Here is a 25,488-nt window from a genome sequence, read left to right as displayed (position 1 = left end):
GAGTCGCCGCCTCAGTTCCCTGGCAAATGCAAGTCAGATGTAATATTATGCGAAAGATAAATCTACGTGCAGCGAAACATGTACCGACATGAGCAAGCTTTTTCATGAGCGTTAGAAAAACAAATCAGGGTGGGAAAAATATATTCCTTTGCCTTCAACCATATTCACCTTCAGCGCAAGTCAACTTGTCTAAGCTCATGAACCCACACACCTGAAGTTAGTTCGATAAAGTTCACATTCAATTCAAGGCAATGGTCCGCTTCAAGGTTTGTAGACCTCTTTCTCTAGATTCGGCGTGATCGCTCAAAGTACCAGTCGTTAGAACAGGTGGCTCCTCGTTGAATTCATACCTCTCGAGCTCGAGAAACCCAAGCCAGGAACGAGTCGGCTGGATGGGAAGATTATCTGGGCTGCGCTGAAACACAGCATTCAGAATAATTTTGGCGATACTGGATGGGGCGCGGTTGCTTTATCATTGACTGGTGAGTTGAGATCTGATACTCCCTCATCTATCGCTGACGCCTTGCCAGTAAAATACTTTTCACCCACGACAAACATATGCATTATCCGTGTTGGGAGAGATCACCACCAAGTTGCGTGGGCTGGACTTACTCTCCTCACATCAATCGCAGGATTCCGATATATTCCCAATGTTGTGCACCTTTCTGGTTTGGTTTTCAATCCCCCCTTTCAGAACTCTGCTCTTAGGATGCTACAGGCACTATCAGACACGCGCAATTGGCGGCAATCGCTCACAACCGCGAGGTCATTGCACGATATCGCGCTCTAGCAAAAACACCAAGTAAGGAGCGTTGATTTTGGCCTACGAATACTTGGTTCAATTGACTTGTATTCTCGAATTTAGCTGCGTATCAGGATTCCCATGAAAAATATCTTGAAACGAGCACTGCGGAAATTGAGGCATTGCAGGATTGAGATTGCTCAGGACCTCAACGGGGCATTGCAAAATTATCATCCATTCGTCGACGACACGTTGGGTGGAGAATAGTCTGAAAAGTTTGACGTAACTGATGATTATGTACATACATACGTTTCTGCATTGCACGATGTAATTTAACTTTTCTCTCTACAACCTTGACCGACTTGAAGCTGCCCAAGATATGATGTTCTTGAAACTGAGATGCAGTTCGTTTCACTTTCCTTGTCGTTGTTCTAAACATGCGTTAGTTTTCGTAGGGTTTTCGGGCCTCGGCATGCAAATGTCCGTTGCGACGACTTTGGGGACCCGAGTCAATAAAAAACATATCAAATTCCTTTGACATCCCTCCGGGGCGTTTCGCGATGAGCAAACCCTCATCCGATCTACGTGATAAACTCACCTCCGCCCTCGCTTCCCGCGAGGCTCGTTGGATCAGGCGGCGACTCCCTGATCCAAACACATCTTCATCAACATCCCCTCTGATCGATTTTAACTCAAACGACTACCTGTCCCTATCCAATTCGTCCACCTTGCGCACCCGCTTCCTTGAGAAACTCTCTGCAGCTCCAGACGTCTTAGGTTCAGGTGGATCAAGGCTCTTGGTCAATGGTCTTGCCCACAGCGCATTCGAAGCTCGGCTGACAGAATTTTTTGGCGTCGAAGCCGCATTGCTGTTCAACTCGGGCTTCGATGCCAATGTGGGATTTTTTTCGTGTGTCCCCCAACCGGGGGATGTGCTCGTGTACGACGAGTACATTCACGCGTCGGTACACGATGGGATGCATGCATCGCGCGTTGAACGGGATTCTCAAGTTGCGTTCAGGCATAACTCTATCGAAGATCTGAGGATGGTGTTGGAGGGACTACTGGGAGGCTGTGAGAAGTTGACAACAGGAAAGGCGAGTCTTTTTATAGCCGTGGAGAGTCTTTATAGCATGGATGGAACCTTTGCACCTCTTCAAGAGATCGTGGATTTGCTGGAAGAGCTGTTTCCAAAGGGCAATGGGTACCTTGTTGTGGACGAGGCCCATTCCACAGGTATTTATGGACCCCAAGGCCGAGGTCGCGTTGCGTTGTTGGGACTGGAAGAAAAAGTCCTCGCGAGGCTTCACACTTTTGGCAAAGCTTTGGCTGCCACCGGGGGTAAGTAGTGTTTCCGTCGAGAACTTCCCTATCGTTTTACTTTCTTTTTTGCAGCCGTTATTCTGACCAACGCATTGATTCGTGACTATCTGCTCAATTATGCCAGGTCTCTAATCTACACGACCTCTCTAAGTTACGCAAACATCATCGCGGCGGACAGCTCCTTTGACATGCTAACGAACGGTATTGCTCAACATGTGAGTCGGGTAGCAGTCATCTAGATTCGGGCTAAGTTGCTTTTGGACAGCTATCAGCAAGGCTCCTCTCACTCTCTACATACTTTTCTAGAACCCTTCGCCCACGGTTGATAGAAAGTAGGATACCTCCGGACCTTCTTTCCCTCCCAAGCCACCTGACCCCCGACGCGGAGCCATCCCCAATCATACCCATAATGACAGTCCACCCTCGGCCTCTATCTGCATACCTGCTTGCCCTTGGGATGAATGCCCGCCCCATAACGTGGCCGACTGTACCCAAGGGCAAAGATCGAATAAGAGTTTGCTTACATGCAGGCAATACCACGTCGGATGTAGACCGGCTGGTTGCTGGGATGGTCAGGTGGGCAGAGGAGATCTTGGTTGCGAGAAAAAAAAGAGAAGATAGGAATGTTGACTTGGTTGTAAGCAAGCTGTAGCAAGCTTTGCTAGAACAAGCGTACAAATCTAGGGAAACTATTTAGCGGGACTAAAGAAAACATAGGAGATCACAGCTAAATGTTACGTCGAGGACATCAGGAACCGAAGGAGCAAAGGTGGACAGCGTTCAGCGATGATGAGGAACTTCAACGTGTGAGAAGAGCGCTGGAATGGGTAGAGGTCACATCAAGCTCTCAACGTTACTAAATTTTCAATATATTGCACTGATCAAGCTCGGACGACATGAGCGTTAGACTTCATAATCATTGCAACAATATCAATAATACATAATGAGCACATTAATCATTGTGGATACAAACGGGTGAAGCAGCGTGACAAGCGATACAGACAACAGTTCGAGGTGATCCATCTATAATCTAGGAAGTAGAGTGTCAGCACGACTTACAAGAACATCACATTGGCATCCGCCTCGAGGGCTGCATTGTGAGCTCGAAGGGCCTCCACAGATAAACCTTGCAAAGCAGTAAGTGAGTTAACATCATCAGACCTACCGTTGTCAAGATCTGCAAAAACAAAGGGAGTCTGGTCAGCAGATGTCACGATCAAAATGGGGAGGTCCAAATCTTGATTAGCTTCAATGGTAAGCTGACCATCACCGGAGGAGCTATCAACGTGGTGTTGAATGATGGCGGGCGCGGGTTCCGCGATAGTGCCCAATAACTCGCTGTCTTTAGAGGGGAGATCACCAGAACTAGAGCTGGTAGGATCAAGATTCTTCTCCTCATGATCGCCCTCTTGTTCAGACGCCGCTGTAGTATCCGACGTTTCGGCCTCGTCCGAAGCGGGGGAACAGGAGTCGCTCCCACTTGCGTCAGCGTGCTCAGCAGAGGCGCCATCTGATTTGGAGGCATGATAGTCGCTTTTCGACTCGGATTCACCTCCATACGGGGGCAACAGATGGAAGCGACCTTGAAAACTGAAAACGGGATCTCCAGAAACAAGAAGGCAGTCGCGGTCTTCAAAGAACACGTAGATTTCGGTAGGAGTCTTGAAACGGGCGTCCTGCAGGATGGGATCGCATTTCTGCAACTCGACGTAGTCCTGGGCGTTGAATCTCCCGATGACCAGACTTTCTCCAGACTTCGTAAAGATGAATCTGTGCCGTGCCGCCAGGTCGATACGTGTCAAGTAAGGACCCATGATATCTTTCAGGTTGGCGCTGGGGGAGAGGAAAACAGTCAAGACAGTAAGCCTTGTTCCGCTCTCGACCTGGTAGTAAAGCTGGGGTCGGCTTTCAAAGAGATGATGATAAAAAGAAAGGATAGTACCTGCTCTTGAATGATCTGAGCCTCGGAGTAGACTCGGCCAACTACGAAGGTGGTCTCAAAGATACTGTAGACTTCAGACTCCTTAACATAGACAAGGTTCTCCTTAAGTAAGTTGGACCGAACGGCTTCACTTGTCGAGGTAGACGGAGGAGTAGTCTGGAGCATTGCGGCTGGTAAAGTGCAGAGGTTGGGGAGAGATGGTGAGGGTTGGAGCTGAAGTAGGGTTGATAGCAGAGGGTAAGGCCATCCTGTCTTTGTGGCCGCAATGCCACCTCGTGACTTTGTCGGTCGTCACCAAGCGGCGGCGCTGTGGCGCGTTTGGCCGACGCATTGCTTTGTGCCACTCGAACAAAGACACGTGTCGAAGATTGAATGTCAAATGTTGAGCGCCGGAATCCCGTCAACAATCAGTGGCCCGTGGGTAACCAAGAACAAGAGCAAGAGATGCTAGACGAAGTTGATGTCATTGGTCAATTGTCAAATGAGGATGACAAAGGACGGGGTCACGGCATTGTCACGGCAGTTCTCACGTGCTCTTGAAGTAAGCGTCGCGTCGAGATTACCTTGCTTGTCAAGGTCTATTTCCACGGTCATAATTATGTAATCCGTTGTACTGGCCCCCAAGGTCATATATCCATTTTATTACATCCGAAACGTAGTAGACCGCTCTAGACTGTACAGCATGTTGTATGGTTGGGCTTGCCATCAAAGTGTACCTCCCCAAGGTCATATCTCTATTTTATTACATCCAAAACGTAGTAGACCACTCTAGACTGTACAACATGTTGTATGGTTGGGCTTGCCATCAAAGCGTACCTCCCCAAGGTCATACTATGACCTACCAGCACCTCGGTACACCCTACGAGTCGGCGGTCACTGATCGTCACAAATTTTGGCTGGACAAGTGTGATGTTGTGTGACAACTTGGAAAATGAGAGTCACGCTTGTCCAGCCAAAATATGTGACAATCAGTGACTGCCAACTCATAGGGTGCGCCGAGGTGCTGGTAGGTCATAGTATCTCTATTTTATTACTTCCGAAACGTAGGGACCGCTCTAGACTGTTCAGTGTTTGTTTTCAAAAACTGAGTTGTGATACATATATCGTTATCCTGACTCAATGGTTAAATGAGATGTCCTGGTTTCAATACCTATCAAGTCATGAAATGACTTTGTGATATCTTTTGCTCTTAGAGACTTCATCATTTGATTACTTAAAGAATAGATACTATGGCGGTCTTGCCACTCGACGGTTTTCGCCTTCGTGCAAGGCGGCCAAAACTTATTTTTGCAATGCTGGGCCATGCACATCTTGGAAAATGGACGCACTGATTGTTTCTTTGACCCAAGCCACGAAATCCTTTGTCAACAGATGACACCCGTTAGCAGTGAGTACTTCATTTGAATCCCTTAATGATATCGGACTCGATATCCCTATAGTCATCTTCCCCAACAGTCTCGTCGCGCACACTGTGACCTTCGAAAGGGATGGGAGTATTACGATGGAGTAAAAGATCGCTAAATAGTATAGACGTAAAAACTTGCAAATATACTTCTAGACACAGAGTAAATGAAATGCATAATTCATTTATATCTATGTGCAGGTTACAACACATAAGCTAGCCCTCTTGAAATAATCTATGCTAGGTTGATCTTGATCCGTATTTAGCACCCAACCATTTTCAGTCGCCATCGTTCTTTGTCCAAGCCCTTAATATTGAGTTGCTGTTGTCTTGAGCCTTGGGCACAGTTGGAGGCAGTGGTATAAGTACATCATATCCCATGAAGCTCTGCATGCCCTCACCTGACAAAATGTTACCTTAGTGAGAGAAAGAGATTTAATCCTAGGCCTGGACTTGATGGCAGTGCGGATGCCGCTGGAGCATCCAACAGCACACAGAGCAAAGCTGATCATCCATTGCTGAGAGACTCAAATTTTCTAAATTCAGAATTTTAATGCGACTTATCCAATAAAAATCAGTGTTGGATTCTAAGGGGTTATTAACCCCCAGAATTTTGGCTAAGGCTTAGGTCTTAGTTACAGGCCTTAATTAAGACTTGATTCTAAGGGGTTATTAAGGCTCTGCCTAAAAATAGATTATTTTGTTGGTCCTTCAAAATCATCACCTAAGGCCTCTAATTTTCTTATCATCTGGTACATATTCTCTGGTACATATTCTCTCCTCATCTGCCTCCTCATCTGCCAAAAAGTCATCAATTGGGCTTCCTCCATGTATGACTGCCACCTCTGATTTTGTGTCATCTGTACTGTCCATCAATAATTATCAGTTTATTTTCAGCTATGACAGTGCACAAGAATGTGGACCTGGTTCTGCTGGGTGCCAGTGATAAAGTGGTTTTGCCTCACCTGCAGCCTGCTCATCAATATCAGATTTTTTTTGGCCATGAAAAGAAAAGTATGCATGGATAGGGGACCCAACTTGCTTGGTGCCAGGGATAAAGTGTTTCCAAGAGTAAATTTGCAATTTGTCCATCTGATTTATTCCACATAGTACTTGTGGTCACAAAAAGTAACAGGGCACATGAGTTGGCGCGTCGTGAAGTTGATGGTGTGTGCAGCCCATTTTAGCAGCTAAAGGAGGTCATACCCAATTCTAATTTTGTAGATAATATCTCTCATATTCCCTCAATGTGAATGTATAGTTTTTTCCTGGATATCCTACCGGCTTAATGCATAAATGTAGAATTGTTGTCTAAGTCGAGCGAGGTGTGTGAGTGCACCCAAGCACATGCCCTGTTACTTTTTGTGACCACAAGTAGTCATATTCTCTTGGCACACCTTTCTAAGGCTTAACTAAGACCTATTGAAAACTCTGACTGATGCTAACCCTTAGCCTTAGAATGAATTTAAGCCTTAAACCTTATTAACCCCTAAGCCTTAAGTTCAACACTGATAAAAATATCAACTACATATATTAAAATAAAATCAACCCATGGATCAAGCAAGGTGTTTGTTGACATTGGAACAATGTCAAACTCTAGTACAGTAGATATTCTCACAATGCATAATGCCGGTCCCCGACTTTTTCTATGCATTGTGAGATTTATGCAAGATGAAATATGTCACAAAATGTGACTATTTGTGACCTCAGCCAAAAAATGTCACACTTCGAAATGTCCTTTATGTAGCAAGACGAAAACTGGAAAGACTGCGTATTTACAGGCTATCAACATCCATGGGAGAGAGGTTACTACTGAAGAAAGAGTTGAGAGTAGTTTGTCAGGCTGATTTCACTTGAACAACATGAAGATGGGATTAAACTATCCAGAAACCCCCCTTTCCACGTGAAACCCCAAGGTTTCTATCCAACCACTTCAGAAACCTGGGGTACCACAAGCAATCACTGATGGCCGATGGTCAAAATATTTGAGGTCCAACTTCCCTCGAGGCTCGGCAGTGGCCCTCCAACATTCCATTTTGGCATTCAGACAGCCCATTCCCACGCCTCAACTATGGTAAGAACTTTTGAATTCCCTCGCAATTCCACTTTCAATTGAGTGACTAGATCTCTCCATTAAGAGCCCGAATGGTCCAAGGTTTGCATCTCCCTATTTTCCATTTCTCTCCTCATTTGACATCGTTTCGGATGATTATGTCACATGTAAAATTCAAAGACCGACTTGTCTAGCACTGCTTAATTCATCTCCGACATAGGGTTTCTATAAATACTTCTTTGGGTTGATGATGGGGGGGTTCTACCTGACAACCAGAAATCCTAGGGTTTCTGCCGGAAAGGGGGTTTCTGAGTAGATTGATCCATGAAGATGAGCCCTCAATAAGGCCTCAATTTGCGCAATTATTGTTCCAAAAGCAGTGTTGGCACGCCGCGAGCCTCTGAGTGGATGACACACCAAACACTCACACAGCTCCATTCCCTCCACGAGGTGCATAGGGCTTGTGCCTGTCTCGAGGTTTCTGCTTCTTCTCCTCAGCAGCTGGCATAGAATGATAGAAAAGTGTTGGCAAAATTGGATACTACTCTCGAGCAGTGTATTTGTGGCACACAGGGTATATCAGGGTAGACTTTGGTCCTGTACTGTAAATAAATGAAAGTTTGTTATCAAATGATGTACCAATTTTGAGGTGTCATTGTCAAACTCCATTTGAATAAGACCAGTGGGGGACAGCTGAGTGGAGGTGAGTGGTTGAGAGGGTGTTGGTGATGAAAGGTACTGTACTAATACGACCATGTCTTCACGTCACGCATCACAAAGGGTTGTGAAGGAAGGGAAGTAGGCGTGATGTCATGCATCCCACCAAGTTTTGAAGAGTTTTTTTTTGAATTAAAAATAGTCATTTTTTTCCGGACCTGCAGTGCCTTGTTTTAAACATCACATTTGGCATATTTAGAATCATGTTATACTTGAGGAATGCATGCTTACCTTCCAGCCAAAAAAATTGACAGGTTTCTGGGCCAAACCGTCTGAGAAATATGTGGTGGACGAAGAGCAAAAACTCTTTGTCATGCATCACACAGGACAATGAAGCAACAAAGAGATGGTCAAAAGGTGTCACACCCCAAGGGGCCTGAACAGTTGGTCATATTAGTACAGTAGTTGCTCACCATTCAAATTTGTGGGCCAGGTTGTGGGCACAAGTTGAGAAAGAAAGCTGTGAGTTTCCAGTACTGTTCTGAAAGTAAAAAAAAACTCGGACCACACGGATGGGGATCCGAACAGATTCAACTTTGAGCTCAGCCCTGACAAAAGGGCCATAGAAGGTAGTTGCCCAGCCTTCAAATTGGTAGGCCAGGTTGCACATGCGTGTGAGTTGAGAATGAACAGCCGTGAGTTTTCAATCTGAAAGAAAGAAACTTGGACCACACAGACAGGCAGGAGATGCAGACTGATTCCATTCCAAGCTCGACCTCGACGGGGGGGAAAACAGAAATATCGACTCAATAAGAGAGACTTATGGGGTGGAGTTGGCATCGGGATCATCACAACAGACCACTGGGTCATAGCTGAGTAGAGGTGAGTGGTTGAGAGGTTGGTGGTGATGAAAGGTAGTTGCTCACCGTTCGGATTTGTAGGCCAGGTCTCGGGCACGAATTGAGAGAGAAAAGCCATTAACACAGAGTGTTTGATTGGGAGAGGAGTGATGAAAGCATGCAGATGTGGGAAGGAAGAACGGTGGGAAGAAAGGGTGGTGGGAAGGAATAGAATTCAACATGATCACATGACGTCAGAGTTTGAACAGACTTCACGACTACTTTTTTGTTACATGTAACTTACTCGCCAATAAAGTTAATAATAAACAACCTCTGCCCACCCTCAACCAGCAGGAGCGCATAGTCGATCTCTCAACAACACTATCACCCGCTACATTAAATAATGCACATGCCATCCTCAACCATGACAATGCCTTCTTCTATCGCCTCTGGCACACACCCTCAATAAACCTTACACAACAACAAGCTTGTTGATATGTTGAATTCCCGGCCCTCACTTACCCTCATTGTCACTCTATATATGCTGTAATGAAAAAGTATTAGATTTTGTCCTACTACCTACAAAAACTGAAACGACATGGGAGAAGATAAACAAGGCAACAATAACACATACACGGAGATCAATCATTCAAATCTAATGTGTGAACGCCGCCGGAAGGGTACGGATTTGCGAGAAACCCAGTAAAAATTTGATAGCTTGCCGTATCTTAGTTTGAATACCTATGCATACCTACAAAGATTGCTGCCACCACTCATCACCTACAGAGACCTACAGAGGCTATGCTACCTCCATAGAACCACATGATCTATGGAAAAATACCAGTTTCCTGATGAAGCATAGTTGCTGCCATCAGCACCTTTCCAATCGAAGCCAAGCTGGTCACTGGGGTTCGCGTTGGCGATGAGGGGTCACAGGCTGAGCATCAGGCCCACAGTTGAGCACTGGATTGCTGGCACCCATGTTTGGGTTTGGAGTGGAAACTTGGCGGATAACACTAGAAGGTCAATGGTGACTGTCAAGTCTCAAGAAGAGGCTCATGACTGCGTTTGGTGGCAGCAGGTGCCATGCGAACTCTGAGAAGGCGGATGGCAGGCAGATCGGCAGCGGTTCGGACTCTCGGAATACAGAACCTTCTGGGTTAGTTAGTCCACCTGATGGTCTGAAAAAAAAAAATGGAGGTCTCCACAACTAGAGCTCAGGATTGCTTCAGAACATCATATAGATTTAAATCAAGTGTCTATACCTGCTATATACAGTGATCTGCATATTGCTTTGCAGTGTGCACAACCAATTTTTGCGAAATTTTCGTGAACACTATTTGGTTGTGTTGCAATGTGACATGTTTGGTCACCTCCTGAACCCCCGTCCTTGGTTTTCTGCATTCAAAAGACATCCAGCAGCTCTTACTCACCCTATTGCATCACCTACATGCAGGTTTAACACTTTGTGTCAAGGGTAAATATGTTACTCTGATGATAAACAATTTTATCTATCAAACTGACCAAATTGCACCATGAATGCACTGTTGTGTAGAAAGAATGGCCATAGAAGTTGATGGGTATGTGATTTAACAGTATTCTTCCCAACCTTACTAACTACTATGGGTTGAGCAGGCACCTCAACATGAGTTTGAACAGTGTGTAGGAAGTCTGCTCAAGGACACGGAGGCAGGTGAAGCCAGAGATGATGTAAAAATATTACTAATATTACCATATTTGGACATGTGCCTGATTACATAGTTAGTTAGTCCACCCAAAGTTGAGGGAAAAAAAAATTGACCCCGGGTCTTTTTTTTCAATGCCGGAGCCCCCTTGGATATCAGGCCAAACTATCCACAAATGTTCTCATATCCAATGTAAAGCCAGCCCACCAACAAATTTTTTCCCTGTGTTTTCAAGATGGCACCATTGTTCAATTGTCATGCATAGCTCCAGCCAAGGGGGTAGTACTGGGAATTGAAGCCATGACCCAAGGTAGGGGGGTCTTGGAGTGTATAAAAAATTAGTAAATCTATCTTTAGCTAACAACAGTGTGACACACACACAAACCTTTGAAGGTCATTTCAAGTCTTCTTTGTGTGAATAACAGATTATTTGCTCAGCCAGCAATTGCAGCATGAACAGGTGTCAGGAGTAGTGCTTGAAAGTCCAGTCCAGTTTTTTGGCCCAAAACAAAAAGACCAAGACCAAGACCAGTCCACACATTTCCTAAAACCTCAGAAGACTGGACCAGGACCAAAAAAGACCAAAGACTGCAGTCTTTTTCAGTATTTCGACCAGTCTCCCTCTGAACTGGTTACAACCAGTTCAAGTCCAGTTTTTTTAACTACTATACATGGTCAGAATATGTGGATATCAAGGGGGTGCTGGCCTGGGAATCCCATACTGGGATCTGGTTAGTTAGTCTAGCTGCAGGCTGCGAAAAAAAGGACACCTTGAGCAGAAGGCCTTAAATAATCAAATTGAGTACCTTGTAGCATAATGTAATGACTACAGAATGTACTGGGAGGACTACAGCTCCAATAGAGGCCATACAGCACCAGAAAAACAAGTAATATAAGGTATTCATTAATTTCCTGCCATATTTGGGTCATCATTATCAAATTACATTGAAATCTACACACTGCACTCGCATCCTCATTACCAGTGCTAGACTATTTCACAGTGGACCGACAACGTGAACAATATTCAAGAATCTACAGTACGTCTCACACATTCTCTGTACAATGGCAAAAGTTGACACTACCATCAAGATGGAGCCACCTGCCCTTGATGCAGAGGGCTTTGCAATCTGCCCAGATTGTGGTAGCCTTGTAAATTGTGGGATGATTGGACTGCCCAATCTTGAGAAGCGCCACTGTGGAACGAAAGTCTGTAAAACAGCACAACAAAAACGAGATAAGGATGTGAAAAGGAAGAAGAACAGAATGATACTCAGCTTCTTGAGACCAAAAGCAGCCATCGTACTATTGACCATCGATGGTCCACCACCAGTCCACAGTTACAAGCTTGTTCTGCAGACAGCAAGCCCCACCGCTGCTTCCACCACCACCGAGCATGGAAAAGCTGTCTCCAACTCAATGTCCAAGTCTGTTTTGGGCCCTATCTCCAACAGCTTCATCAAGGAGTTTCAAGATTTGGTCAAAAACTTACCAGCAAGTGTCCCTGAAGCATCTGAATTTGAGAGGCTGGCAGTATTTGGAGGAAACCTGAAGGAATTTGATGACACATCATTGGAGGCTGATGAACTGTGGGAAGAAAGCCTGAATGGTGTGTTGAAGTCAATGTTGGACTGGGGAACGGAAGGAAACATGGATGAGATAATCTGTTGTGAGAGGTGGGGCCTGGACAGCTTGGTGGATTTTGCAACATACTTTGTGGAGGAATGCGGTGTGAGCAGAGTGCTGTTTGAAGGAAAATTAGGGAAGCAGATGATGTCATGTTTCTATTTTTAGACATGTGCCTGATTACATTAGTTAGTTAGTCCACCTCAAGTCACCTTTTAAAAAAAATTGACCCCAGGTCTTTTTTTTTTATGCTGGCACCCCCTTGGTGGATATTTGACTTTTTCATTGATGTAGCTTCAAAATCACATTGTTCAGCCTTACAAATTTACAATAGTCTAGCCAATGCAATTTTAACATGCTGCCTGAAATTTTGAGAAATTTTGGAAGATGTGTTGTAGCCTTGGAGTGTTGCCAACATGAGGAGGCAAGGGAACAAGATATGAAAAGGCATGTCACAGTCATGTCACTGAGGGATTTTGGCCAATGTGACAGTCTCCCAAGCAGGGCAATTGTCATGTATTTCTTTCTCAAAACCCTTCCTGGAAATTTGAGGGTGTGTAGTATTAGATAGTGGGAAAAAAAAACAGGAGTTAGCCTTGCACAGAATGTGCTTCTGGCAGCCAAAGCTTCATACAGCTGTCCAAAATCTCACTTTTTGGCTTCTTAGATTTTGTACACTTCATGAATCCCTTCCAAACTCTGCAAGCAGTATTTTATTTACTAACTCAACATGTGTGATTCTTTTTTGAAAGAGCAGGAGCAAGGGAATGACACAAAATGTGAAATTTGCATATCCTGACTCATACCACATGTTGAACATGCAATAGAGTTGCAATTCTGAGTTGCAAAGTTTACTGTTTCTTAGCTTTTAAATGAGTGCAAGAACATCAAATTACATTCAGAATTGATGCATTTACAAAAATGCTCAGGTACATCTATGTAGTTGTAGCAAGCCCCCTAGCCACCATTCTTCCAGTTACCCACCACCCTTGGCAATGTGATAATAAATGCCCATCAACACCAGCCTGGTTCATTCTGCCAATTCTTAGTTCTTTACAAGATATGTAATATACACAATCATTGCAAATGCAACAATCCAGCCATGGTTTGTACAATATTTGGTTCTTTATATACCACCATGAAGTCTGCAAGGTGGGTGTCAAATTGTAATGATTATACCAAATTGTGTTGATTATATACCCTTTCATGCCCTTATATTGTTCTCCCAATTTGCTGATGTCTCCATCATGAACAACAACAACAATCCTTTCCAGATCCATGATGACTCTATTGACCAGTATGATCTCTCTGATTTGAATCAAAAAATCTTCAATAAGCAAAGATTAACCATTTCTGCACCTCCTCAGCAATCCACCTATATCCTGTGTAGCTCTACTGATTTCTCCCCAATTGCCACCAAAAATGCCCTTCCAGATGTTACACGAAAAACAGCAAACCACACCAAAAATAAAGAAATTTGCTAGAGTTGAACTGAGGAGAGGTTATGATGGTTCCAAAGAATCCAATGATCCCCTCTTTGCTTCACTTCAGGAGTCTGCTAATTCAGTCACCAGCAGAGCTGCTCCTAACACCCTTGCTAAGAGAGCCCTCATTGTTGCTCACTGGAATTCCATGTTGAGCCAGTATCAGCCAACTTGGCCTGAGGAAATATTTTGGCACTTTGGTGTAGTTTATGACAATGCAAAGCTGTTTCTCCCATACCTGGTATGTTTTCCTACCAACAATTTGGGTGATGACTGACATTCTGTCTAGGTGCAGAACATTGTACCAAAAAACAAGTTCAACAAGACAATCAATCAATCAGCAACTTAATTGTCAATAGTGTTTGGAAGTCCAGTCTCGTGACCGGAAAAAGACTGTAACCAGACCGGACCAAGACCGCAAAAGACCAGACCTGCAGTTACGGTCTTTTATTTTTGAGATGTAAAGACCGCAAAAAAACCGGTTAACGTGAACCGGTATTGACCGGTTTGGACCGGTCTTTGGAAAACTATCCCCTGAAGGGGATAGAAAACACTAGGGATCGCTTAGGAACACTCACAGAAATTAACCGGGTGTATATTTCTGAGAGTAAACGAGAGGGGAATGTGTGGTATGGAAAAGGGAAGAAGGGGTGATGATGGTTCTGAAGAAGAAGCAAAAGCGTATGAGAAGGGAACTATCAAGCCGTCGATAAACAATCGCAAATATTTGTAATCCCAGGATTACACTCTCCCCCGTTCTGAAAAAGAAAAAGGGAGAAGGAAAAAAATGTTAGTAGTAGAAACGTAAGTAAAATCCGAGCGTGGGTGCGTCAAAACCCAGAGGGAAAAAGCTACCGCTGGCAAGGTCGAAAGTGAAAACTACCTATGATAAAGGTGATCCCACCCGCGATTCCAGCCAGACGTCCAGCGCTTCGCAGTTCTGTAGTTCGGAGCCAGGTAACCATTTGTCTTCCTCGGTACCATAGCCCTTCCAACGAACGAGATATTGGTAACCCCGTCCTCGTCGGCGTGCGTCCAATATTCTTTCGATTTCGTATTCCTCGTCGCCGTCCTCTGTCAGAATGGGTGGAGGTTCTTCCAAATGTCGAGAAGGGAATAGGTTTGTATCGGATTCTGTGTATGGGAGGATTTCGGATGTGTGGAAGACGGGGAATATGTTGGGAGAGTTGGGCAAGTTGAGGGTGACAGTGGAGTGTTCTTCATCAACATCGGTAATCGTGTACGGTCCGTCATAACGGGGCATGAACTTTGCCACGCGTTTTTCGCCTTTCGCCTTATAGTCGTTGCGACGATGTGACGTTGAGAGACGTACGCGATTACCTATTTCGAAAGGGAATTTAAGTGAGCGACTTTTATTAGATTGAACGGATTGAGAAATCTTAGCGCGTAATAAATTATCTTGCGCTTCAAAAACGTCCATTTCTAGTTGTCGAATGATGTGCCATGCATCGACATCTGTTACAGTCGCATTGGATTTCGCGGGAACTAGTGGCGGAATAACACGTGGGCTTCTCCCCATATGGAGTTGGAAAGGTGTGAAGCCCGTAGATTTGTTAATCGTGTTCATCATGTCGAAACGGATGCGGGGAAGAGCGCGTGCCCAGCCTAGTTGATTTCTTTCAACGTGAAAACATAGGGATTGGTTTACCGTTTTATTGGTGCGTTCACTTGCTCCATCCGTTTCGGGGTGGTACGCCGTGGACATCTTCAATTTTACGCCAGTTAGTTGGTGCAATGCTTTCCAGAATCGTGAAATGAAGAGTTTGTCCCTGTCAGAGACAATGTCAGAAGGTAGTCCGTTCTCACAATACCATTCGTCAAAGAATATAATGGCCAGTTGTTCTGCTGTGAGATCGGTGTGTGTAGCTACCATTCGGATGTCGCTTCCTAGACGGTCGGTGAATGTTACAATGCAGTTTTTACCTTCGTCTTCCGGTAGAGGACCGATGAAATCGATGGCGACAGAGTCACCCCGTTGATCGGGAACTGGCAACGGGTGTAACGGTCCCAATGGTTTCGTTGTACTGCTCTTGTTCCGTTGGCAATCTGGGCAGGATTTAACGTATCCTTGCTCGAGGTCGCGGCGCATGTTTGGCCAATAATACGCCGTGCGCAATGAGCCATACGTTTTATGGAAACCGAAATGGCCGAGTGAGTCGTGGGCCAGTTGGAATAGGGTTTCGCGTAGGTCACTAGTCCGGGGAATTATGAGACGTTCCCCGATGTACCAAAGATTGTCACGACACTGTAAGTTTGGTAAGCTCAAGGCGGCAGACGGTAAGGTTTTGCACCATGGATCTTCTGCATAACCTTTGACGATGTCCTGCAAAAACGCTTCGTCAGCTGCGATTTTCAGCGTAGCGTTAATGGAATTAATTGGCGCCGTGGCATTAGCCAGAGATTCCGCTGTGTCCATGGGCCCTTGGTCACTGCACTCGAAGATGCTTGCAATCATGCCATCCAAGTCATCATCTGGGCAAAAGTCGTAAGGGTGTCGTGCTGCAGATTCAGCTTCCTGCGAAGTAGATGAGCATGGTAATCGAGATAAGGCATCGGCGACCGTGTTGTCCTCGCCCTTAATGTAAACGATTTTGGAATCAAACTGTGACATGAATTCCATCCATCGTGCCTGTCGCCGTGAAAGATCCCGTTGAGTTGTGAAATTCTCGAGGGTCTTGTGATCTGTATAAATGAAAAATGGGGATCCCAAAAGGTCCACCCGCCACTTTTTCAAGGCGCGTATAATGGCTAACAGTTCCTTCTCGTGTACAGGGTAGTTTAGCTCTGCGCCTTTAAAAGTCATTGAGTCGAACGCGACCGGTCTGGCGCTCTCCCATGTAGTACCAAAGGAGAGGACTGCACCAGAGCGTTTGTCGCTTGCATCCGTCGTGACGAATATCTTGTGTTCTGGTAGTTTTGACAAGTCGATCGTTGTCAAGCAATCTCGGCTGGTGACGATTGACTTAATGCCGTCAAATGCTGATTGATAGCGCGGTGTCCACAGTGGGAAATTCTTTTCTGATTCCTTTGTCGTCAGTTCAGTTAGAATACCTGTGTGTTCTGCGAGTGAGGGGAGGAAGGCAGATAGGTAGCGTACCAAACCAAGAAAACCGCGCACTTCAGTTGCAGATTTTGGTTGTGGCCACGCGAGAATACGATCGGCCTTTTTTGCATCCGCTTCGATGCCATGGGCACTGATGTGATGGCCAAGGAAATCTATTTCGAGACAGAACAGATTTGTCTTTTCAGGGTTGATGTAAAGACGTGCCTCGCGAAGAGCCTGCAAAATTGTTGACACATTTTTTTCATGTTCTTCAATAGAATTTGACCAGATGACGATATCATCCAAGTAAATGTGGCAGATTTTTCCAAGGTAAGGACATAGGGCGAGCGTTACACGACGTTGGTGGATTGCTGGGGCATTCTTCAAACCCATCGGCATAACCAGCCACTCATAAAGGCCAAGTGGCGTTGTAACTGCTGTCAAAGGGATGTGGTCTGGATGCATGCGAGTTTGAAAAAAACTGTTTGTCATATCAATCGTTGCCCAGATCTTCCCCTTGGCGCAGTCACTGAGGATGTCGTCTATCCGAGGAAGTGGGTGGCAATCGGTAACGGTATTCTCATTCAGTTGCCGATAATCATTGACCCACCGAGGTAAGACGTTTGGATTGGCTTTAGGGACAATGAAAGCTGGGGAGGCGCACGGGGAGGAGGATGGTCGAATTCTGCCCGCGTCGAGGTGTTGTTGTATCAGAATTTGCCAGGCCTCCTTGTATTTCCGCGGAGAAGGGTATGAACGAGTTTTGATCGTCTTTTCCGCGTTTTTCAAATGAATTTCTGCTACAATGTCATTGGGTAGTTCATCTATATGTGGAATAGGTTCGAAGATTTCTTTAAATTTCGCTTTCAGGCGCGATTCATGTTTACTTAGCACGTCCTGTGTTGCGAGAATTTCAATGTGATTGCGGATTGCACCTGCGACGTTAAAGGGTTCAACCTTTTCAGGTATATCCTTTCCCGCCCGTTTGCGGTCATGACACGTTAAGAGTAATTCGGCCAATGCTAGTTTCTTATCTGCTTTTGTAATTTTAATTTGTTCGCGTAAGCGTGGTTTAGGTGGGGGAGGAGGGAGACAGGGAGGAGGGTGCAAAAGATCATAATTCGATTTTTTATCAATACAAGTACGGTTACTGTGATCTGTTACAATTGAATTGTGCTCGAGAAACGGGAGTCCAAGTATTACAGGAGCGCAAAGGCCTGGCGCAATGATGGCCTTGACTTTGCGCGAGGTCCATTGACAGTCTAAGGAAGTGAAGGAAATTTTGACGTATTCTGACAGTTCGCATCTAATTTTTGCGTCATCGTTCTTCAAGGCGACATCTACGATTTCTGGTTCATGGAGGCGATATTTCTTTAATCTGAGTTCAGCAACAAGTTCCAGGCGTATGAGGACGAGGTGTGCTCCGTTATCTATAAGGGCTTTGACTTCCACTGGAAAATCGTTGATCAGCCCGTGAATTTGACAGTTCCAGAATAAGTGCTTAACGCGCAGCGGAGCACTCACATCACGACGGGAGACGTCAGCATTCTCTTCAGAATCCGAATCGTACGTTCCCGGTGATTTAGGAAGGACGGCGGCAGCAGCGGAAACTTCTTCGTCACTCGAGTCGACGGCGGCAATGGTGGCAGAGACTGCTTTCGTCGATTTGGATGAAGTTGCTTTCGATTTCTTTGCAGCTAATGCATCCCCCACAGTCAGAGTTTTGTAACCCTTTGCTGTGGGGAAACCCAAATCGCAATTGTGCGAACGGTGGCCGACATAGAAACGCCGACATTTGGTGCAACCATCATGCTCATTGAGGAGAGCTCGCTCACCCTCAGTTAGGGGGGCCAGACGGTTGTTACTAGTAGTCGACGTAGAAGAGGAAGAGGCAGTGTTGGCACGACGGGAGGGCCCACGAAGCGAGTTGGCATCTGTAGCTTGACGTTTCGCCTGGCGCTGGAGCGCACCTTCGATAAGATCGAGTTGGCGTTTGTTACGAGATTCGTCGAGGACACGTACAGCGGCGACCCAAGATTTGAAGGTCTTGTCGTTACGAGTGTCGCTGTGTTTGACCTTTTCCTTGAGCTCATCGTCTAGGTGTGCTTCAAGGTGGTTCCGGAGAGCGGCATCGTCAAGGGCAGAGGGGGTGTTGCGAAGGAGACAGTTTAAGCTAAGAAGTTGCTGTGACCAATTCCAGAATGATTTACGTGAATTTGCGAGTGTAGACGTAAGGATTTCGTTCCGGATCTGGTCTTCCCAGTCATTCTGAAGATAGTTGAGACGAAGTTCTTTGATAAATTCGGCAAACGGAAGGGCGGAAATGCGTGCACGGTCGGCTGTGATCCAATCACGAATACAAATGTCCTTGATGCCAGGAAGGATGAGCGCGACCTGTTTCTCGGAAGGGACAGATTTGGCCACGAAGAAATCCTGGGCAGCATTTTCGAAGTCCATAGCTACTGCTGGAGTCAAATCTCCAGCGGTGAGGACAGGCGCTTTGCCGCTCGTGGGCTCGACAGTTGCAAGAGTGGACATTGAATTCGTAGGAGGATGTATGTGGTGGCTGTCGTCTGAGGAGTCCGATGAAAGTACAAAGGACAAAGGAGGGCTCGAGAGAGGGCTCGAGTGAGGATTCGTGTTTACAGAAAGTCGACGGTTGTTACGTGGATGCGAAGTAACCGTGAGTCCTTCAAGAATCGGTAGTTGTTGCGTTAAGGCAGAGGCGCGTGTAAAACGAGGGTTTTCCAGCGTTGGTACGCGGGCGGTCGGTGGCGTGGATACGCGGACAGTTGGCAAGGGCGATTTGGAATATATGCGCGTGTATGCGCCGGTAACGGTGAGGTGGTTGGAGAGGGCGTATAGGTGTCTTCGCCTTAACGTTCTTGACGTTCCAGGTTTATAAAGTTCTATGTTGCGTCGTCAATTTACATAATCTGAGCTACTCTGATATTCCAGCTGCTTTCAACTTAGCCTCGACTGCCTTAAGACGACCCAAAAGTTCCTCTGCCACTTTCGACGTCTCCTGTAATTCAACATCTCTCGAATCCAATTGACTTTGTTTCTCCTGAAGTTGTTGTCGTAACTCCGCCTGTTTTGCAAATCCATCTGCGCGGCGAGTGGTGATGAGGTTGTCGAAGATTGAATCGAACTCGTTGGTAATCCCTTCAATTGCATCGTGTGCTTCTAGGCGAAACTTTGGTGAGGAGTAATGAATGAATTCTTGTCGTGCATTGGAGTGATTAGCGGTGAAGAAGATCCAAGCGCCAGTTGCGTGAGCAAGACGTTCACACTGAGTGATCATTATTAGCTTGTTCGGGTCGATGGATAAGAGGAAATAACTCACACGATTGACGATGTCTTTCATTTGAATGTTAAAGTATTTACTTGCATTCTGACCGCTAAGGAGGTCTGGAAGAGTTCGGGACCGAGAAATGGCTGCATAGAGAGTGAATCGAAATTAAGTGGGAGTTAATCAGTACAGACCATATGGTCGACTTCCTCGAGCGACTCCCTCCACGACTTCAACCCTTTTCGACGTTTGCGTGGAAGATGCTGATGGCACGTGCAATGGGGCAGGGCTCGCGTCAACCAGAATCGGCGTTGTTCCTGCAGCGGAATGATTTTCACGTGAAATGCTGGGTGTCATGGCGATGCTTTCCTGAAGAGCATGGCGATAGCCTGGAACACGACGCATAGGCGTCATTGGGTCTTTGATGCGACGATCTCTGAGTGCGCTCATGAGGTACACGTTTGGAAAGACAGCCTGTGAAAATTGGAACAATGAGCGCTGAGCGGTAAGACTAAGTACCAAACCGAAGGGCAGGGGACGTCACCGTTTCTACATCCGTTTGAGAAGGGACTGGAAGCGGAGTTGTTGAGGCCGATACAGCCTTAGGAGAGACTGACAAGGGCGTTGTTGAAGTTAGTGTTGATAACGAAGGCAGACCAACGTCAATGCTTCCGCTTGTAGGTGTTTGAAGCTATAAGGGAGAGGAGGAATTATGATGATTGAGGACGTGTATTAGAGTTAGAAAATGGCTTACTACTGATCCTGTAGCCACTGGCTGAGACTACAGATATATGCGCCCTCTGGCAGTGTGGATGCACTCAGAAAGCAGAGGGCGTGATGGGCATTTACGACAATGGGGGGGTTCCCTTTGAATTGACGGCGTGGTTGCAATTGTAGTTCTTTTCGACTTCTTGGTGGGTGACTGTTTTGACGATACACCCCTAGTAGCGATGACCTTCTTACTGGATGACTTCGCCATAGTGGAGGGAGGCAGAAAGGAAAATGAGCTTAATTGTACATATATATATCCACTCACCTTTACCACATGATTGTCTTCTGATGCGCGATCCATCCATGAGGAAGGTGGATATGCACTGCTGTGTCTAAATTAGGTTTCCGAGCAGATCGATGACCTTGAAGAAGGTTGAAACACACAATTTTGTCACCTCTTTGTCCCACAAAACCGCCATGTCAGATCAATCAAACAAAAAGCGTATTCGACTGGCACCTCCTCCGACACGCGAAATTGCCGCAATTCGTTTACCAGTACCCGACGGACAGATATTTGGCCTTACATCTCATGAAGCAAATGCTGGAGGTTTGGGTACTCCACGGCGAGGAAAGCGAGGACTTGATGGCAAGCAAAGAGTCAAGCAAATGGATTTGACGAGAAGGAAAGGGAAGGATGCCGAAGCTTCTTCGCAGAACACAACCGCGGATATTGGGGAGACAGCGGTCTTGGACATGCAACAAATGGATACCGCTGTTTTAGAGATAATGGACACAGCTGAAACAATGGGTGACGATGAATCAAGACGAAAGAATATGGAGCTGACCGAAGAACAACCTTCTCATGCAAATGCTCTGTCAAATTCTGAGTGGCCCAACATCAATTCTGACTGTACCGAAGAGGCATACTCTGCTTATGTTGACGGTGTTTTTGATGATGAACTCCCCTTTTACCCTCTCACTCCGACAATATTTGTGGTTGCTGGGTGGAGCGAGCGAACATTGATGTGTAACGTAAGTCGTTTCCGATTGAGAAACAAGGGTTACTAAATGAATTTAATTTAGACTCACTGGTACCACTTACAAGTAACGGGAATCGGTGATGAGCTGGTGGTCGTTTGTATGTGTCCCGTAGCAAAGGCCAAAATCGACGGTGTAGGCTTGGACTGCGTTCACACGCGTTTCATCTTGGAATTCATCGATGTCAAGTTTCCTCCCGAGGGGGATGTTGATCCTGTTTGTAAGTTGCTTTGTTATGGGATTCCGGAAGGAAAAATCTAATCCAATTTAGATAATGACCACGAAGTTATCTTGTACTCAAGGCACAAACAGAATAACTCACCCAACTTGGAGTGGGTCAATTATTTTAGTGTTCCGTCAAGTGACAAAAATCAGACGTCACTGAAATCCCGCGCAATCGTCCAATACGTTGGGAATGATGATGGGAATGGGGATTGGTGGTGTAGCAGAGATTCCAGTCAGCGATGTGCCCACACGGCTGCATGTTATTCTTTGCTAACGCTTGGCGATGGAACTGGCCATGGGAAGATACGGAACATTGGTAAGTCACATGATTTTGTCAGATCAAATTTAATACCTCATGCAAGAAGCCAAAAGACCACGACGCAGAGATCGCGGAGAAAATTCCGTATCATACCTACCAATCCCACCACCAATATGGGCCAGAATCTCTACAGACCCTGAGTTTCCAGCAATGGGACCTCCGTTGGACTCGCAAGGCATTCCGGTGGCTATTTCCCTGATTCTTGGAGCGACGTGCTGTTGTTCCTCTCCCCGGCCAACAATCGATGAGGCTCGAGCAACAAAGATGCAATCATGCGTTGTCTACACATCTAACGGAGCGACCGAGACAATGGTCGAGGTACAACAATGCAGGGTCTGCTCCCGGAGGCAGATCGGTCCCGACTGCTGAGATCTCGGCATTTTTAACTACAACAACAAAGTTCTGTTCACCCACGCCCTCCTGAACGACTTCACGAACAATTATACCATCTCTGAAACCCCAATTACAGCATGGGTAACCTCAAGACGACGCCACTACCAGGTCATGCAGTCTCTCCTGCCGTTTGCAAGTGTAGAGATGTTCTCGCTTGCTTGGTTTTCCTTTGTTAAGCTCCAGGAATTTATTGGAGACATGTGATGCCCCGTCTGCGGCCCAACACCTGAAGACACTATTTGGGATGGCGTGACACTCGCATACGGAGAGAAACATCTGCTCCCATCCCTTTCACCTCCAACTACAGTCTCTGACAGTGCTCCACAAAAGGACAGTCGGTATATCGCTACTCAACAAGCCATTCCCGGTCGTACCTTACGGGACGCAATTCGGAAAATCTGTCACCAAAGCGTTAAAGGTCTTCTTTCACAGACCATCGATAAATTTTCGATAGAGGGACTCGATAGCGAAGACGATGACAATGATATGAGCGAGATGGAGAACAAGCGGCTGCAGAAGCTCCAGAAACAAGTAGCGAAAAAGATAGAGGATTTTAATGAGCGGTTGGCCACTATTCCATTGATTCTTGATGGCTTGTCAAATGTTTCTTCGGGCTTGAAAGACTTGTTTCAGACGGAGTTTGGAGTCTTCACGCTCAGGGAAGGCATTGAACCAGATATTGCATATCGAAGACTATTTCTCAATGTGAGTTGTTAAATATGCCTCTGAGTTGATTTTCTCATACAGCTTGAATTAAGTTGGCGGCAGAGGAGTCGGTCCTACAAATGGCCAACCGGTTGGCCTTGCAGGATCTTCTGATTTTCATTGAAGATCCAACAATAAAAAATGCGTCAGCCTTGACACGCATCCCTGCTCTGTGCGCCGCCTTGCTTCACAAATTTACGACCTTAAAATCTGCGTCGAGTGCTTTGCTAACCATCTGTGGATGGCTATACAATCGAGGAAGGGACGTGTTTATGAGCCTTGTAAAACACAATGGTCAGGTTCCAACCGTGGATTTGGAATTGGTTTTTCCTGAAGATGAATGGATTGAAGTGAGTCATTAATTGAACACTCGGAGGCAAAGTTCGCTTGGACCTGAACCACGTGGCACCCCGACTAGGACCCCGAAAATTTTGGGCGATTCGTCGACTGCAACACGAAATTCTGGCCTACATACAGCTTTCTAAACTTTTTATACTACTATCTATCCAGCTAATAATAAACCCAGAGAATGTCTGGGACCGGAGCGAAGCCCAAGGCTCAGCCTCCACCTCAAAAAGGTAAAGTGGCGGCCAATCGACAAAATCGAACGGCCGAGCCAGAAGTACAGGAACGAGGGAAGACAAGAGCTACGGGGGCGGTGGACTTAGACGAAGACGAACAAGAAATAGGCGACTCAGAAAAAGGGAGGTCTTACCTCGAAGAAAAATTGCTCCTCGTCCCATCGGGCGCTCCGCTCACTCTGGGAACGCTCGCTACGACACTACACCAGATTGCGGCCTTGCCGGGGGTCACCCTCCCTGTAATCAACGCAGTCCGCGCGGTCGCTTTCCTGCTGAGGGAAGTCGAGCTAGGGGCAGTAGCAGAAGACATCAGGGACATCGCCAACGCACAGTTTAACGATATGACCACAGATTTGAGGGAGTTCACGGAGGGGCTCAGGGTGAAAGTTATGGAGGAGCTGGAGAAGAAGACGGAGGTGTTGAAAGAGAGAACAGTGGAACTGGCAGAGGTGGTCGAAAAGGCAGCACAACAGGCGGGGAACGCAGCCAACTCCCCGTACAGGGACGCGCTGCACAGGGGACTCTCTGGGGCGCCGATGGATGCTAACCCCCGTCTAGCTGCAAAGGAAAACATCAGACAACGCCAATCGCTAGTCGACATACCACAAGAATCCAGCTTCAGAAATTGTGCTAACCTAGTCCTGGTGGGCAAATTCTCCGAGGCGATGGCTAAGGCGACAGAGCAAAAACGATGGGTGGTATACACTTTTATGATAAAAACCAGACACATGCCTGGAAGGCGATGTGTATAATGCCTAGAGGTTCAATGAGATCGCATATCTCATTGTTCTAGGATATTTCATTGTGATTTTCATATGGATACCTGGTGCTTTCAATATATATTTCATTCTCAACCCCAGGATATTTCATTGCAATTTTCATATGGACACCTGGCTCTTTCAATATATATTTCATTCTCAACCCCAGGATATTTCATTGCAATTTTCATATGGATACCTGGCGCTTTCATTGGATATTTCATTGTTAGCCCCAGGATATTTCATTGTGCTTTTCATCTGAATGCCTGGCTCTTTCAATGGATATTTCATTCTTGTTCCTAGGATATTTCATTGCACTTTTCATAGATATACCTGGTGCTTTCATTGGATATTTCATTGCTCAACCCAGGATATCTCATTGTGCTTCTCATTTGGATGCCTGGCGCTTTCAATGGATATTTCATTCTTATTCCTAGGAGATTTCATTGCACTTTTCATGTGTACCTGGCGCTTTCAATGAATATTTCATTTTTAGCAGCAGCTGACCTTTCAGGGTCCAGGGTGCATTTCCAAATGTAAAATAGCAATAAAATCAGGAAAAATTAGGGCTCATTGCTGATCATCATGTTGGGTAACATTGTCAGGGTCCAGGGTCCAGTTCCAAATATGGTAATATATCCAAAAATAGCCA

General features: G+C 45.9%; 9 protein-coding genes across 9 annotated transcripts; 5 read left to right on the top strand and 4 right to left on the bottom strand.

The window, feature by feature from the left end:
- Positions 1 to 251: 251 nt before the first annotated feature.
- Positions 252 to 936, top strand: LACBIDRAFT_315812 (uncharacterized protein; the record flags this gene model as incomplete). The annotated part of the gene is made up of 5 exons (XM_001878505.1): positions 252 to 266; positions 323 to 482; positions 531 to 668; positions 719 to 802; positions 866 to 936. The coding sequence occupies 5 exons, from the start codon at positions 252 to 254 to the stop codon at positions 934 to 936; spliced, it is 468 nt and encodes a 155-aa protein (XP_001878540.1).
- A 366-nt stretch (positions 937 to 1,302) lies between these two features.
- On the top strand, positions 1,303 to 2,717 carry LACBIDRAFT_315811 (uncharacterized protein; the record flags this gene model as incomplete). The annotated part of the gene is made up of 3 exons (XM_001878504.1): positions 1,303 to 2,083; positions 2,138 to 2,280; positions 2,331 to 2,717. 3 exons carry the CDS (start codon positions 1,303 to 1,305, stop codon positions 2,715 to 2,717), a joined length of 1,311 nt encoding a protein of 436 aa, XP_001878539.1.
- Positions 2,718 to 3,017: 300 nt separating this feature from the next.
- On the bottom strand, positions 3,018 to 4,172 carry LACBIDRAFT_315810 (uncharacterized protein; the record flags this gene model as incomplete). Its single annotated transcript, XM_001878137.1, has 4 exons — positions 3,018 to 3,088; positions 3,148 to 3,177; positions 3,231 to 3,960; positions 4,008 to 4,172. The coding sequence occupies 4 exons, from the start codon at positions 4,170 to 4,172 to the stop codon at positions 3,018 to 3,020; spliced, it is 996 nt and encodes a 331-aa protein (XP_001878172.1).
- A 3,551-nt stretch (positions 4,173 to 7,723) lies between these two features.
- On the bottom strand, positions 7,724 to 8,789 carry LACBIDRAFT_324845 (uncharacterized protein; the record flags this gene model as incomplete). The annotated part of the gene is made up of 7 exons (XM_001878136.1): positions 7,724 to 7,862; positions 7,891 to 7,963; positions 8,034 to 8,064; positions 8,102 to 8,200; positions 8,411 to 8,485; positions 8,546 to 8,555; positions 8,593 to 8,789. 7 exons carry the CDS (start codon positions 8,787 to 8,789, stop codon positions 7,724 to 7,726), a joined length of 624 nt encoding a protein of 207 aa, XP_001878171.1.
- A 2,525-nt stretch (positions 8,790 to 11,314) lies between these two features.
- On the top strand, positions 11,315 to 12,446 carry LACBIDRAFT_324844 (uncharacterized protein; the record flags this gene model as incomplete). Its single annotated transcript, XM_001878503.1, has 4 exons — positions 11,315 to 11,374; positions 11,645 to 11,680; positions 11,733 to 12,371; positions 12,435 to 12,446. 4 exons carry the CDS (start codon positions 11,315 to 11,317, stop codon positions 12,444 to 12,446), a joined length of 747 nt encoding a protein of 248 aa, XP_001878538.1.
- Positions 12,447 to 13,688: 1,242 nt separating this feature from the next.
- LACBIDRAFT_324843 (uncharacterized protein) lies at positions 13,689 to 14,099 on the top strand (the record flags this gene model as incomplete). Its single annotated transcript, XM_001878502.1, has 2 exons — positions 13,689 to 13,991; positions 14,040 to 14,099. The coding sequence occupies 2 exons, from the start codon at positions 13,689 to 13,691 to the stop codon at positions 14,097 to 14,099; spliced, it is 363 nt and encodes a 120-aa protein (XP_001878537.1).
- Positions 14,100 to 14,633: 534 nt separating this feature from the next.
- On the bottom strand, positions 14,634 to 19,352 carry LACBIDRAFT_315808 (reverse transcriptase-RNase H-integrase; the record flags this gene model as incomplete). Its single annotated transcript, XM_001878135.1, has 1 exon — positions 14,634 to 19,352. The coding sequence occupies one exon, from the start codon at positions 19,350 to 19,352 to the stop codon at positions 14,634 to 14,636; it is 4,719 nt and encodes a 1,572-aa protein (XP_001878170.1).
- A 403-nt stretch (positions 19,353 to 19,755) lies between these two features.
- On the bottom strand, positions 19,756 to 20,556 carry LACBIDRAFT_315807 (uncharacterized protein; the record flags this gene model as incomplete). The annotated part of the gene is made up of 3 exons (XM_001878134.1): positions 19,756 to 20,106; positions 20,161 to 20,252; positions 20,301 to 20,556. The coding sequence occupies 3 exons, from the start codon at positions 20,554 to 20,556 to the stop codon at positions 19,756 to 19,758; spliced, it is 699 nt and encodes a 232-aa protein (XP_001878169.1).
- Positions 20,557 to 21,294: 738 nt separating this feature from the next.
- On the top strand, positions 21,295 to 24,830 carry LACBIDRAFT_324841 (uncharacterized protein; the record flags this gene model as incomplete). Its single annotated transcript, XM_001878501.1, has 8 exons — positions 21,295 to 21,849; positions 21,901 to 21,955; positions 21,995 to 22,075; positions 22,127 to 22,396; positions 22,869 to 22,992; positions 23,110 to 23,497; positions 23,797 to 23,847; positions 24,024 to 24,830. 8 exons carry the CDS (start codon positions 21,295 to 21,297, stop codon positions 24,828 to 24,830), a joined length of 2,331 nt encoding a protein of 776 aa, XP_001878536.1.
- Positions 24,831 to 25,488: the final 658 nt, after the last annotated feature.

Source organism: Laccaria bicolor, genomic scaffold, assembly GCF_000143565.1.
Source record: "Laccaria bicolor S238N-H82 LACBIscaffold_6 genomic scaffold, whole genome shotgun sequence".
Classification (NCBI taxonomy): Eukaryota; Fungi; Basidiomycota; class Agaricomycetes; order Agaricales; family Hydnangiaceae; genus Laccaria; species Laccaria bicolor.
This window is presented reverse-complemented; position numbering and strand designations above follow the sequence as displayed.